Here is a 14,690-nt window from a genome sequence, read left to right on the forward strand (position 1 = left end):
ATCTAAATAAACTGATTTCTATCTAAGTCATATAACTGTGCTATATTGTAAGACCTATCCCAATTTCAGAGCTGATAAAGTGTGGTTAAAAAAAAAGTGTTTAGAATAAATGCAATGTGAGAGGTATATTTATACGTTTATCATTTCTTCCTTCCTATCATGGACTATTTTGATTGTAATAACATATTTTGAGGATTATAAAACATGCAAAAAGGAAATTTACCATGAAGTAGGTAAAGACAAATAATGTCTTAAAATTAATTTTTTAAAGTTTTTCATTGGAGTTCCCATTGTGGTGCAGCTGAAATGAATCCGACTACTATCCATGAAGATGCGGATTCGATCCCTGGCCTCGCTCAATGGGTGAAAGGATCTGGCATTGCTGTGAGCTGTGGCGTAGGTCATAGATGTGGCTCAGATATGGCTTGCTGTGGCTGTGGCATAGGGCGGCAGCTGTAGCTCTGATTCAACCCCTAGGCAGGGAACTTCCATATGCTGTGGGTACGGCCGAAAAAAGGCCAAAAAAAAAATTTGTTTATATTAATAACCTAATATATCTATTAATATACCTAATATAGCATTAGGTATAAAATGTCAAGAATAAATTATTGGGTAAGGATAATATGATTTAATAATATGATTTAATATACTTTATTATTTTAAAATCTGGCTTTAACACTTTGTGATACATTGATTCAAACATCTGGTTATTGCTTGAGTTTGTTTTAATACTTGGTTTTAATGGCTGTCATAGGTGAAAAAAGCCACTACATGAACATACATGGATTCACACGGAACAACTGTGCTTATGAAATCATGGCACTGGTGTTTCAGTATCAACCACCAAATAGATATAGGTTGTTGAAATCTAATAAATATTCAGTACATTATGTTAATTAGTTGTTCCTGCATTTTTGTATTTTAAGAAAAATGTTCAAAAATCATTGAAATTCTTATTTGGAATATTTTAGATCATGTTAGAAAATTCCAAGTTTTTAGTGTGTACCTATGATATCTTTATAGGCAATGCTAGTCATTATAAAACTAATATTACTGGTTTTTATAAAATAAACTATCTCGATGACTTCCAAGAGCACTTTGTATATTTCTGCCATCAATTTCTTTCTCAAGAATCCATGAGTGGTGCCTTGAATACATGTTCCTTGTCATGCTACCTCTATTTCCTTTCCAGAATCCATTGTTTTAGTTAAGACAATTACTCCAGCATTTTTTCCATAAAGCATTCTTTTTATTTAAAAAGTAATATACTGGTAAGAAAATATATTTTCTAGTATATATTTCCTTTAATTTTTGTCAAAGAAACAAAACAACTAATCCTTAGTGTATTCGCTCTTTGAAACATAAGGGAGGAGTAAATATCTAAGCTGAGCAATATCAGGAACATCTTAACAACTTCCATTCAACCCCTTCCCTCCCCTTTTTTAAAACAGCTGCACCCGCAGCATATGTAAGTTCTTGGGCCAGGGACTGAAACCAAGCTACAGCTGTGGCTTTAACCCAATGCGCTGGGTGGAGGATTGATCATGCACCTTTTTTTTTTTTTTTTTTTTTTTTTTTTGCTTTTTAGGACTGTACCCATAGCATATGGAAGTTGCCAGGCTGGGGTGGAATGGGAACTGCAGCTGCTGGCCCATGCTAGCCTATGCCACAGCCACAGCATACCAGATCTGAGCTGCATCTGTGAACTACACCACAGCTCAGGGCAACACAGGATCCTTAACCACTGAGCGAGGCCAGGGATTGAACCCATGTCCTCGTGGATACTAGTCGGATTTGTTTCTGCTGTGCCACAACAGGAACTCCTAGGTTCTAAACCCACTGTGCCACAGCAGAACCTCCCCATTCAAGTCTGATAAATCTCATACACTATAATTTATTGTACTATTTATTTCTTTAAATCTTCAGTATTTTCTATGAAGCATTATTTTGCTGACAAAGAAATAAAGAAATGCACTTAAGTTTGTCACCATAGTATTTTCCATGTTACATCATTTTCACCATGTCAGGAAGGACAAATGATCCCTTAAGCTAGGGGACTATTAATTTTTACAATTAAGTTAGACTCCTCAAAAAAAAAAAAAAAAGGGCCTCTAAACATTTTTCATTATTTAGATGAATTTTGCAAAGTACTGAATTAACTATCAATTGACTTAAAACACTGCTGAAAACCAATTCCAAAAGTTTATCTTCTTGTTTGGGACGCTTGGTTTTGAAATCTTTTACTAATCAAGACGATTTCAAACTGTTGTTAACTAACATCTTAAGGCACAATACTCATTTAGGAGGGATTTGTGTTTAACAACAATGTATGGGAAGCCATATTTCAAATAATTTTCCCACACATCTCCCTTATTTACTTAGGCCAAATTTGATCATTTTGTCATTGTTCTTTCTTATAATATGACTGAGAGACAGTTTATTTTAGAAATAAAAATATTCCTATGTGTGAGCTTTTTCACTTTGTCATTGTTTGCTCTTCCTTGCATTCCCTGTGTTAGTTTTAAACTGTAGTTGAGTTGTTAATTTACAGGAATATATTCAAGCCACTTGTGTTTTTGTGAGGATTAGTTCTGTTAAAACTGGATTCTGCAACACAAAGGACAACCTTAACTGATTACTGAATGCTGAAAGGTAATGAAGGAGTAAAGTTACTCTATTCATTTAATCCCTAACGATACCATCCTCAACACACGACCTGCTCGCTCACTGACTAGGGAGTGCTTCAGTGACAATCTTCATATGAAATGATAGTAGTTTTTATTCCTTTCTTCTCACACATCAAAGGATTATCTTGTACATCCCCTGATGTGTTTGTACCCATTTGGAAACAGTTATACTAGTCTTCAAGCACCAAGAGGGGATATCCTATTTGTAGTTTATCCCTGGCCTCAACTCCAGTACCTGGTGTGTTGTGGTAATGCAGTAAGTAGCTACTGAATGAATAAGTGACTTAATATCTGGCATATACATATCATCTGTCTTGTACACTGGAGTGAACATAAAGGTTGAACACAGTCAGTTGAAAGAGGATAGAAAGAAAACCACAAGAGTTAGTATCTACAGAGTAAGCATGTTTTGGAACCAGTGGTTCTTTAAAATGTTACAAGAGTTACAAAATGCTTGTAGGAAAAAAAAAATTGTTCCTGAATAGACCACCTTGAAAGCCATAAAAAAAATAGGGCTACTCATATGACAAGTACGTAAACTATAGATCATGCTTCCTGTATTGTTCAATATCTATGACATATGCAAAAGCTAGAAAGGAGAGATGGCAACAACTGAGATGAGGAAGAACTTAAGTAATGAAAAGCCAACATTTTCCAGTTTCAGTTAATGGCTTTACTAGATTCAAAGGTGTTTCATAGGACTTAGGCAGAATTAAAGCATTGCTATGAAAGGTCACTAGTAGATAGTTGATTTGAGTCTGTAACATAAGGTTGTTGAATAAGAACAACATTACTTAGGATCTCCATGGAGAAGAAAGAAAGTTTAGTCCCCTCAGATGACTTTAGTGGGTTTAGCTGGAGCATTTTACTGTTCAAAGTTTCTTTAAAGTTAGTGAAAAAAATACTCTTCTTTAAAGATGAAAATAAAAGGGAAAAGTTTTCCTTTAAAAATCCTAAAGAAGGTTTACAAATATAAACAGACAAAAGATACATTCAAAGGAATCTTGTGAAATTGCAGAAAGCAGAAACATCTAAGTAGGAAGAAACCATTTAAGAAGAGAGAACTTGATTAATAAAATAAATGAATAATATAGATAACTAAGTTTGCAAAGTAGATTCATTGCCCTGAAGAGGAGAGCAATGCACTGAATCCAGAACCATAGGAATTGAGGGAAAAAAATACCATCAGAGAAATACGTTGTAGCTACGAAGTAGGGTGCTATTTTTCACCTAGAAATTACATATGTAGGTATATTAAAAAGAGAAAAGAAAGTAATCATTGGCAGTTGTAGAGGAAAAAACATCAAAGAAAAGAATAATTAAACTGAATATGGGAGCAATCTTCTTAAGAGTGTGAATTTTATTTATTTTATTTTATTATTTTATTTTATTTTTGTCTTTTTGCCTTTTCTAGGGCTGCTCCCTTGGCATATGGAGGTTCCCAGACTAGGGGTCTAATCGGAGCTGTAGCCACTGGCCTACGCCAGAGGCACAGCAACTCAGGATCCAAGCCGCGTCTGCAGCCTACACCACAGCTCACAGCAATGCCAGATCCTTAACCCACTGAGCAAGGCTAGGGATCGAACCCACAACCTCATGGTTCCTAGTTGGATTTGTTAACCACTGAGCCACTATGGGAACTCCCAATAGTGTGAATTTTAGATTATGCAATAGATTTAAAGGAAATTAGTCAAAAATCATGTGATGCATCTGTGAATGATAACACAAACATAAAATATAAGAAAATTTTGAATTAGTAGTTAAATAAAAAAGATAATCATTTGAGTCATTTTCATTTCTAGTTTCTTTGTTTTTTGGGGGTATTTTGTTTGTTTGTTTGTTTGTTTTTTCATATGGCTGCCAGTAACAAAAATTAGGGATCCTAAATACACATGGTGGAAAGAAGACTAATATATTATACAAATTTTATACATTTAGAATTTTACTTGTTCTCATATCCTAGAAAATTGCTTCTTAAGTGATAGATGTATTCTTAAAGAAAAATCAATTCCCTGGTGGGCTAGCGGGTTAAGGGTCCAGCATTTTCACTGCTGTGGCTCAGGTCACTGTTGTGGCTTAGGTTTGATCCCTGGTCTCAGAACATCTGCATGCCAAGCAGCAAGAAAGGAAGAAAGAAAGACAGAGAAGGAGGGAGGGAGGAAGGAAGGAAGGAAGGAAAGAAAGAAAAAGAAAGAAAGAAAGAAAGAAAGAAAGAAAGAAAGACAGACAGACAGACAGACAGAAGGCAGAAGGGAAGAAGAAAGGAAGGAAGGGAGGGAGGAAGGAAGGAAGAAAGAAAGAAGGAGGAAGGGAATGAAAGAAGAAAAACAAGTGTACCTTTGCTTGATTCTTTCCTTTTGGTTTCTTTCGGGATATAATTCCACTCTTTTGGAATGCTCTCATACAGATGTTGAGGAACTATATGCTTGTTCAGGTTTGTCTCACAGTTTCTTCCAGAGCTCATCATGGATATTATCTGCTGTACAATGTCCTTGACGGCATCGGTCAATGCCAATCTCAAGCATCGAATGACTTCCACCTCAGACTCCATGCACGCTGAGATTTTAAAATCAGACAACAATTATAGTTAGTTAAATCTGGCAATATTTTGTGCCTTATTCAATTGGTAATTCAGCTTCTCAATAATCTAGTTTAAGCTATAGGAAAGGAGAGTTGCTTTTAGCCTAGAAATCATATAGTTGATAAACAGTCCATAAACATTTGAAAAAAACTTTACTTCTTGGTAATAAAGGGAATGGTAACTAAAATAACAGTGAATAACAATATTTGCTGATACTTTGGGGACTCTATTGGTGGAAATATAAATTGTATGACTTTCTTATATGACAACATGGCAATAATATCAAAAGTTTTAACACTATGTTTAACTATTAATGCATTTCTTCCTTTTCTAGGCCGTTATCCTAAGAAATTAATTATGCACATATAAATAATATGAACCAAACTGGAAATAATCTAAGTGTCCTGTAACTGGTGATTTGTTTAATTAGCTTAGGTATATCTATCTTCACAATAAAGCCATATATTTATTAGGGGGAAAAGAATGAGGTTAGAAAAGAGTATAATATACCACTTTTACTAAAAAAAATACATATCTAGTAGCATCTGCTGTGGTGCACTGGGATTGGTGATGTCTCTGCAGTGCTATAATGCAAGTTCAATCCCTGACCCTACACACTGTGCTAAGGAACTGACATTGATGCATCTGATTCCTGGCCCAGGAATTTCCATATGCTACAGGGAAGCCAAAAAAAAATAATAACAATAATAATAACAACAAAAAACACTATCTACATACAATCCATTGTTGAGAGCACCACAGTGCTGAAACTAAGAGCTGATTCTTTTTTTAAAAAATTTTATGATTTTTATTTTTTCCATTATAGTTGATTTACAGTGTTATGTCAATTTCAACTACACAGCAAAGTGACCCAGTCATACATATGTATATATATATTCTTTTTCTCACATTATCTTCCATCATGTTCCATCACAAGTGACTGGAAGATAGTAAGCCTTTTTATTTTTATTTATTTATTTATTTTTATTTTTTAATTTTTTGTCTTTTTTTTTAGGGACGCACCTGTGGCATATGGAGATTCCCAGGCTAGGGGTCTGGCAACACCAGATCCTTAACCCACTAGGCCAGCCCAGGGACTGAATCTGCATCCTCATGGATAATAGTCAGATTCATTTCCAATGAGCCACAATGGGAACTCCTAGAGCTGATTCTTTGAAGAGATAAAATTAGCAAACCCTTAGCCAAACTCATCAAGAAGAGAGGGTCCAAATCAATAAAATCAGAAATGAAAAAGAAGTTATATCTGACACCACAGAAGAAAAGAAATAAAAGGGATTGTAAGACTACAACCATATGCTAATAAAATGGACAAATAAATTAATGGACTAATTACTAGATATGTACAATATCCCAGGACTGATCCAGGAAGAAATGGAAAATATGAACCAGTCAATTACTAGTAATAATATTGAATCAGTAAATTAAAAAAAAACTCTGAACAAACAGAAGTCCAGGGCCAGGTGGCTTCATAGGTGAATTCTACCCAACATTTAGAGAAGAGTTAATATGTATCCTTCTCAAAGTACTCCAAAAAAATTGTACAGGAAGGAATACTTCCCAACTCATTCTACAAGGCCAGCATTACCCTGACACCAAAACCAGACAAAGATATCACTCACACAAAATTTCAGGCGAATACCATTGGGGGACATAGATGCAAAGATCCTATACAAAATATCAGCAGACTGAATCTAACAATGCAATAAAAGAATCATACACACCATATCAAGTGGGATTGATTAATTTCAAGGATGCGAGAATTTTTCAATATCTGCAAATCAATCAATATGATATACCACATGAATAAATTGAAAAATAAAAACCATATGACCACCTCAATAGATGCAGAAAAAGCAATAAAATTCAACATCCATTTATGATAAAAACTCTCTAGGACGTAAGCATAAAGGGAACCTACCTCAATATAATAAAGGCCATCTATAACAAACCCTCAGCAACCATCATACTCAATGGTGAAAGCTGAAAACATTTTCTCTATGATCAGGAATAAGACAAGGATGCCCAAAGAGGTACAAACTACTATGTGTAAAGTAAATAAGCTACAAGGATACATTGTACAACTCAGGGAATTTAGCCAATATTTCATAATAACTATAAATGGGATATAACCTCTAAAGGCTGTGAATCACTATGTTGTACATCGAAACATATAATATTGTATACCAACTATACCTCAATATTAAAAAAATAGCACTATGTTGAGGAGAATCTTGGTAATATCAAAGGTTGAGGGTTTTAATTTTTAGCATGACATGATGGATAGTTAGGTAAATGGTTAGCCTTTATAGGAATGGTAGAACTGCCTGTCTTTTTAATACTGTTTCAAGCCTTTAATTCACTGAAGGACATAAAAAGCCTCCTTCCTATATCAGTAATTAACATTTATCTGGATTGAACTCTTCGGAGTCGTAGATTAAATCCATCTCAGATATCTAAATTCTAGAAAGCCAGGAATTCATTTATCTCCTTTTGTTAAAAGGGTATGTTTATTCCTTTTAAAATAACATCAAAGAAGTGAAAATGATTTAAAAAATAACAGATCTAACTCAAAAAATTATTTTAAAATTGCATGAATTAATTTGTGTAAAGTAACCAGTATACAGTAGGCACTATGTAAGTATTTGCTATTATTATTACTTAAGAGTTTTCTGGAAAAATTACAATGTTATAATGAAGTACTGCCTAGTGTTCTCTTGCTACAGGATTATAAAACATCTTGAGCACTACAGATATTATGAGGAACATTAATCAATACCCACAGATGCCTATGATAAGAAAGAAGAAATGGAGAAGGGAGAATAAAGAAAAGAAAGTGGCAAGGTTTTCTGGTTTCTTGCTCTGCATACAATAAGCTCACACACTTCTACATTATTCTAACAGCAAGTAGAAAGCTAAACAGATGAAAAAATCAACAACTCTTCCTGAATCTGTAAGAGAGTTGAGGACAAAAGGCAAGCCACTGCCCTCCATATTGGACAGACAGGCAAATGAGGCAAGTCATGGCCTACTGGAAAGGAGACTCACAAGCAGAAACTATCCTGGGAACCAGTGCCAACACAGGAAAATCTCCACTGTAACTGAGGAATTGCTGGAGGCTCAGTGTGGACAAGTCTGAGAGTTAAAAATCCAGGAGGAATCTCTCATGGGGGTGAGGAGGCTACCACACTTTTGTGAGTTTTATCTCCAAGATCTTGACTACATTTCCACAGTGGATATCAGAGAAAAAAATCCCCTAGTGCCTCCAGTAAGAGGAAAGAAAAAGGAACACTTGGAAATAGGCTAGAGCACCCCATTCTTCTTAAGGCCTGCCCTCAGGAGAAATTACTAAAACAGAACCTAACACATCAAGAGTATTATCAGAGACTAACTATCCTAGGACAGAAGAAATAATCAATTCCAGCCAACTCTAGCCATACTTTCAAACCTAGGGAAGAGGTAAGAAAAAATTGGAGACATTTTAGAAGTACACCATAGAGGTATAGGCTTACTAAAAGATGGAGCCCTAATTATAGAACTATAGAATGCTTCACCTCCTCTACACCTCTCCACCACTTAGTAAAGGACTATTTACAAGAGATCTTTTTACCCAGAACATCATATACACTTTCAAGACAAAAATACTAAGATATGCTTAAAGTCAAAAAACACAATTTGAAAAGGCAGAGCAAGCATCAGAAACAGACATGGCAGAGATGTTAAAATTATAAGACTGAAAATTTAAAACAACTATGATTACTTCGCAAAGGGCTGTAATGAATAAAGCAGATAGCACTTAAGGACAAATGGGCAATGTAAGTAGAGAAATGGATAAAATGAGAAAGAAACAAAAACAAATGGATGAAATGATAATCGAAAACATTATAACAGAAATGAAGAATGCCTCTCTGGGCCTTATTAGCAGATGAGGTATAGCTGAATAAAGAAACTCTGAGCCTGAGGATATCTCAATAGAAAGTTTGGAAACTAAAGAACAAAAAGAATAAAGATTGAAAACAAACAAAACAAAAAAATCCCCCACAACCAGAAGAGAATATCCAAGGAATACAGGACAACTACAAAGGTGTAACATACTTGATATAGGAATACAAGGAGAAGAGAGAAAGGAACAGAAGTATTTAAAATGATAATAACTGAGAATTTCCCCAAATTAATGTCAAACACCAAACTACAGTTACAGGAAGTTCAAGAACACCAAGTGGAATAAATGCTAAAAAAATAAAAACAAACAAACAAAAAACCCCCAAAACAAAAACACTTAACCTAGTCATATCATTTTCATATTACAGAAAATCAAAGAGAAAGTCCTGAAAGAACCCAGGATATAGAAACCCTTTACCTACAGAGAAACAAAGATAAAAATTACATCTGAATTTTCAGAAACCATACAAGCAAGAAGAGAAGTGGAGTGAAATATTTAAAGTATTGCAAGGAAAACAAAGCCATCAACCTAGAATTCTGCACCCTGCAAAACTATCCATCAAAAGTGAAAGAGAAATAATTACTTAAGACAAACAAAAATTGAAGAAATTTGTTTCCAGTAGCCTGCCTTGCAAGAAATACTAACAACAAGTTCTTTAGGGAGTTCCCATCATGCCTCAGTGTAAATGAATCTGAATAGTATCCATGAGGATGCAGGTTCAATCCCTGGCCTCTTTCAGTGGATTAAGGATCTGAAATTGCTGTGAGCTGTGGTGTAGGTTTCAGACACAGCCCAGATGTAGTATTGCTGTGGCTGTGGCATAGGCCAGCATCTGCAGCTCCAATTTGACCCCTAACCTGGGAAACTCCATATGCCACAGTGTAGCCCTAAAAAGACATAACAAAAACAAGCTCTTTAGGTAGAAGGGAAATAATCTAGATCAAAAACTTGACTCTACATAAAGTAAGGAAGGGCACTGAAGAAGGAATAAGTGAAGGGTAAAAATATAATCTTTTCTTTTTCTTTTTTTTTTTTTTTTTTGCTTTTTAGAACAGCACCCTTGGCATATGGAGGTTCACTAGGGGTTGAATTGGAGCTGCAGCTGCCAACCTACACCACACCCACAGCAACACACAATCCTTAATTCACTGAGCGAGGCCAAGGATAAAACCCACGTCCTCATGGATACTAGTCGGGTTTGTTACCCTTGAGCCACAACAGGAATTCCTTTCTTATTCATAATTAATCTAACAGAAAACAGTTCATTCAAAATAATAATACTATCAGTGTATTCAATTGTGTATGCTTATGTATAGTCCATGATTACATATGCTTATATATAGTGAAATGAAGGACAGAAATGATACAAAGATGGGAGAGGAAAATTAGGGTTATTTTGTTACCGTAAGGTATTTGCACAACCTGTGAAGTGGTATAGACTAGTTACAAACTATGTCTTTCTATATATATTGAAAACTCTAGGGCAACCACTAAAAAAAAGTTTAAAAAAAGAATTATAACCAATATGAGTTTAAAAAGTGAGAAAGTGGAAGAATATAAGATGTTCAGTTAAAATCAACAAAGGCAGAAAAAAATAATGAAAGACAAAAACAAGAACAAAGGCAAAAAATAGAAAATAGTAACAAAATAAGGTAGCTATTACTCCAACGATATCAATAATCACTTTGAATGTCAATGGTCTAAAAGCACCAATTAAAAGATGGAATGTGTTAGTGTGGACCAAAAAACAAGACCCAATTAAATGTTGTCTATAAGAAATCCATTTTAGATATAAAGATACATACAGATTTAAAGTAAATGGATGGAGAAAAATATAGCATACTAACACTGATTTTAAAAAAGCAACAAAAGTTATATTAATTTCAGGCAAAACAGACTTCAAAGCAAGGAAAGTTATCAAAGATAAGAGATGGGATTATATAATGAAAAGGGTGTCAATTCTCCAAGAAGACTTACCAATCTTTAATGAGTATGCACCAAAAATCAAAGTGACTTTAACACCCTCTATCAGAAATAGACATATCCACAAGGTAGAAAATCAGTATGGACATAAATGAACTCAACACCTCCATCAAATCACCTGGGTATAATTGACATCTATGGACTACTTCATCTAACAACAGCAGAATACACATTCTTCTCAAGCTCATATTCAACATTCACTAAGATCACCTTTTGGGCCATAAAACATACCTTAACAAATTAAAAAAAAAAAAAAAAAGGAATCATACCTTGTTTCTCTCAGACCACAATGTAAATATGCTAGAAATCAATAACAGAAAGATAATGAGAAAATTCTGAAATATGTGATTATTGAACAACATACTTTTAGATAACACATGGGTAAAAGTACAACTCTCAAGAGAACTTGTAAAATATTTTGAACCAAATGAAAAGGAAAATGCAACTTAAAATTTGTCAGATGTAGCCAAGGCAGTGCTTAGAGGGAAATTTAGGGCATTAAGTGCATATTCTAGAAAAGAAAGGTCTAAAATCAATAGCCCATGTTTTCACCTCAGGAAACTAGAAAGAGAAAAGCAAATTAAACCCAAGCCAAGCAGAAGAAAAGAAATAATAAGAACTAGAGCAGAAATCAATGAATCTGAAAATAGGAAGTCATCAATAGAGAAAATCAACAAAACAAAAAGCTAATTATTTGAAAAAGCTAATTAAAATCAATAAGTCTCCAGTGAGGCTAAGAGAAAGCATACAAACTATTAATATCAGAAATGAAAGAAGGAACATCACTACAGATCCCACAGACATTAAAAGAATAATAAACGAACACTATGAGCAACTTTATGCCCCCCAAATTTGATAATCTAAATGAAACAGACCAATTCCATGAAATACACAATCTGCTAAAATTCACAATAAAAGAAGTATCTTAATAGGTCTATATCCATATAAGAAATTTAATCAATAATTAATAATCTATTAAAACAGAAAGAACCAGGCCCAGATGGGTTCACTGGTGAATACCACCAAACATTTAAGAAAGAAATTATACTAATTCTTTTCAACCTCTTTCAAAACATAGAAACATAAGGACTACTTCCTAACTCATGTTGAAGCCAGCATTACTTGAATACCAAAATGAGACAAAAATATTACCAGAAAACCACAGATCAATATGTCTCATGAATATAGATACAAAAATCCTAAACAAGAAATTAGCAAATTGAACCTAACAATGCATAAAAAGAATAATACACCACAACCAAGTGGGGTTTATCTAAGATAGGCAAGGCTATTTCAAAATTAGAAAATCTGTCAATAACACAATTGTTAGTGAAAATAAAATCTGTAAAGGATGAATACAAAATCTAGACACTCAAAAATGTGACACTCATAACATCTAGCATCCAATCAAAAAAAAAAAACTAAATATGAAAAAAACAAAGCTGTGATTCATAATCAGGAGAAAAATCACCCAATAGAAATATATTAAAAAATGACATAGAGATGATGGAATGAGCAAACAAGTGTTTCAATTAAAACAGACTTCATATGTATGTGCAAGGATTTAAAAATGAGAAATATATAAAAATATGAAAAGGAACTAAATGAAATTATTAGAATTAAAAGTATCTGGAATAAAAATTCACTGGATAGTCTTTTTTTCTTTTTTCTTTTTTTTCTGCCACAGGAAAATATTACAGCAGCTTGATATAGGATCTCAGTTCACAGACCAGGGATTGAACCAGAACTGCAGTGGTAAAAGTGCTGAGTCTTAACCATTAGGCCACTAGGAAGCTGCCCCCTGGATAGTCTTAACAGCAGGTATTGCAGAAGAAAAGATGTCTAAATTTGAAGATACAAATAAAGTATCCAAAACAAACCACAGGAAAAAAAAAGGAAAAAACCAAACAAGAGCAATAACAATATAAAAAAGAATTATATGTAGTGATATGCAGAATAATACCAAGAAGTGATATGTGATATGTAGAATATGTGATATGTAGAATAATACCAAGAAGTCTAGTATAGAGGTATTAAGAATCTCAGAAAAAAAGTGGTGGTAGGGAAGACAAAGGATAAAATCCAAAGGAGAATAGCTGAAAATTTTTCCAAGTATAATAAAAACTAAACATCCTCAGATATAAGAAGCTCAAAAAACTCTAAACAGTATAAATACAAAGGAAACTTAAAAAAGCACATCAAAATCAAATTGCTGCAAAGCAGTGATAAAGAGAAAAATCTTAAAATCGACAACAAAAAAGAAGACACATTATATAATCAGAAACAATGCAAGCCACAAAATAGAATAATGTATTTAAAGTCCTGAGTGAGGAGTTCCTGTCGTGACTAATCCGACTAGGAACCATGAGGTTGCAGGTTCGATCCCTGACCTTGGTCAGTGGGTTAAGGATCTGGCGTTGCTGTGAGCTGTGGTGTAGGTCGCAGATGTGGCTCAGATCCCACATTGCCGTGGTTCTGGCATAGGCCAGCAGCTGCGGCTCAGACTGTACCCCTAGCCTGGGAACCTCCATGTGCCACGGGAGCGGCCCTAGAAAAGGCAAAAAAAAAAAAAAAAAAAAAAAGACAAAAAATAAATAAAAAAATAAAGTGCTGAGAGAAAAGGAAAATGAATGACAACACCACAAATCTCTAAAGCCAGAATTCTATGTCTGATGAAAAATATTTCAAATATAACGATAAAGCACTTTTTTCATGCAAGCAAATACAATAAGTAAAATAAAATAAGTTGATGGCAGAGAATCTGTAGTATATGAAATGTTAAAGGAGGTACTTCAGGTAGAAGGAAAAAGGTACCTGATAGAAACTCAGATCTATACAAGTAAAAGAAGAGTATCAGAAATAGTAAATAGATGTACAAACAGGAAAGGCTTTCTTCTAATTTTTAGTTTCTTTAAACTATAATTGACTGAAGCAAAAACAAAACATTAGATTATGGGGTTTATAACATTAGTAGAAATAAAATGCATGGCAGCACTAGAATAAAGAACAGAAGGGAACAAACAGAAATCTACTTGTATAGGTTCTTACATTAGATGTAAAGTGGTATAACAGTAAAAAGTAAACTCTGCTGAGTTAAAGATATGTATTGTAAACCTTGGAACAACTACTAAAATAAATAAAGAGATATCTAATAAGCCATTAGCAAACATAAAATGTAATACTGAAAAATACTCAGTCTAAAAGAAGGCCAAAATAGAGACTGAAAGGAACAAAGATTAGGCGAGACAAACACAAAGCAAATAAAAATACAGTTATGTAGTTCCAAGTGTTAGAACAGAGGATCCACAATTAGTTATGCCTTTGATCAATCGCTCTTTAATTTTTGGCACTAAAGTAATTGAACTGGGGAAAGCATAGTGATTTCTAAAAAGGATTCTGGAAAAGTTATATATTTATATGAAAAAGTATGAATTTCGACACTTACTAGACACTATACCAAAAAAAAAAAAAATGAAAT

At 34.0% G+C, this 14,690-nt stretch overlaps 1 protein-coding gene across 11 annotated transcripts in view; it reads right to left on the reverse strand.

Annotated features, from left to right (window-relative positions):
* KIAA0825 overlaps window positions 1-14,690 on the reverse strand; it is a 399,794-nt gene that overhangs the window by 218,112 nt on the left and 166,992 nt on the right. For all 11 annotated transcript variants that reach the window (XR_014838284.1, XR_014838285.1, XR_014838282.1 and 8 more), the window contains one exon: window positions 5,025-5,243. Coding sequence is in view for 7 of the 11 variants with exons in the window: in XM_085014028.1 (XP_084870154.1) it covers window positions 5,025-5,243 (219 nt within the window). In the remaining 4 variants the exon portion in view is untranslated. The remainder of the gene's footprint in view (window positions 1-5,024; window positions 5,244-14,690) is intronic.

The sequence above is a fragment of the Sus scrofa genome, chromosome 2 (assembly GCF_054392235.1).
Source record: "Sus scrofa isolate SSC_HxYL_T2T_F1_AM1 chromosome 2, Sscrofa_HxYL_maternal_Yorkshire_Landrace_v2.0, whole genome shotgun sequence".
NCBI lineage: Eukaryota > Metazoa > Chordata > Mammalia > Artiodactyla > Suidae > Sus > Sus scrofa.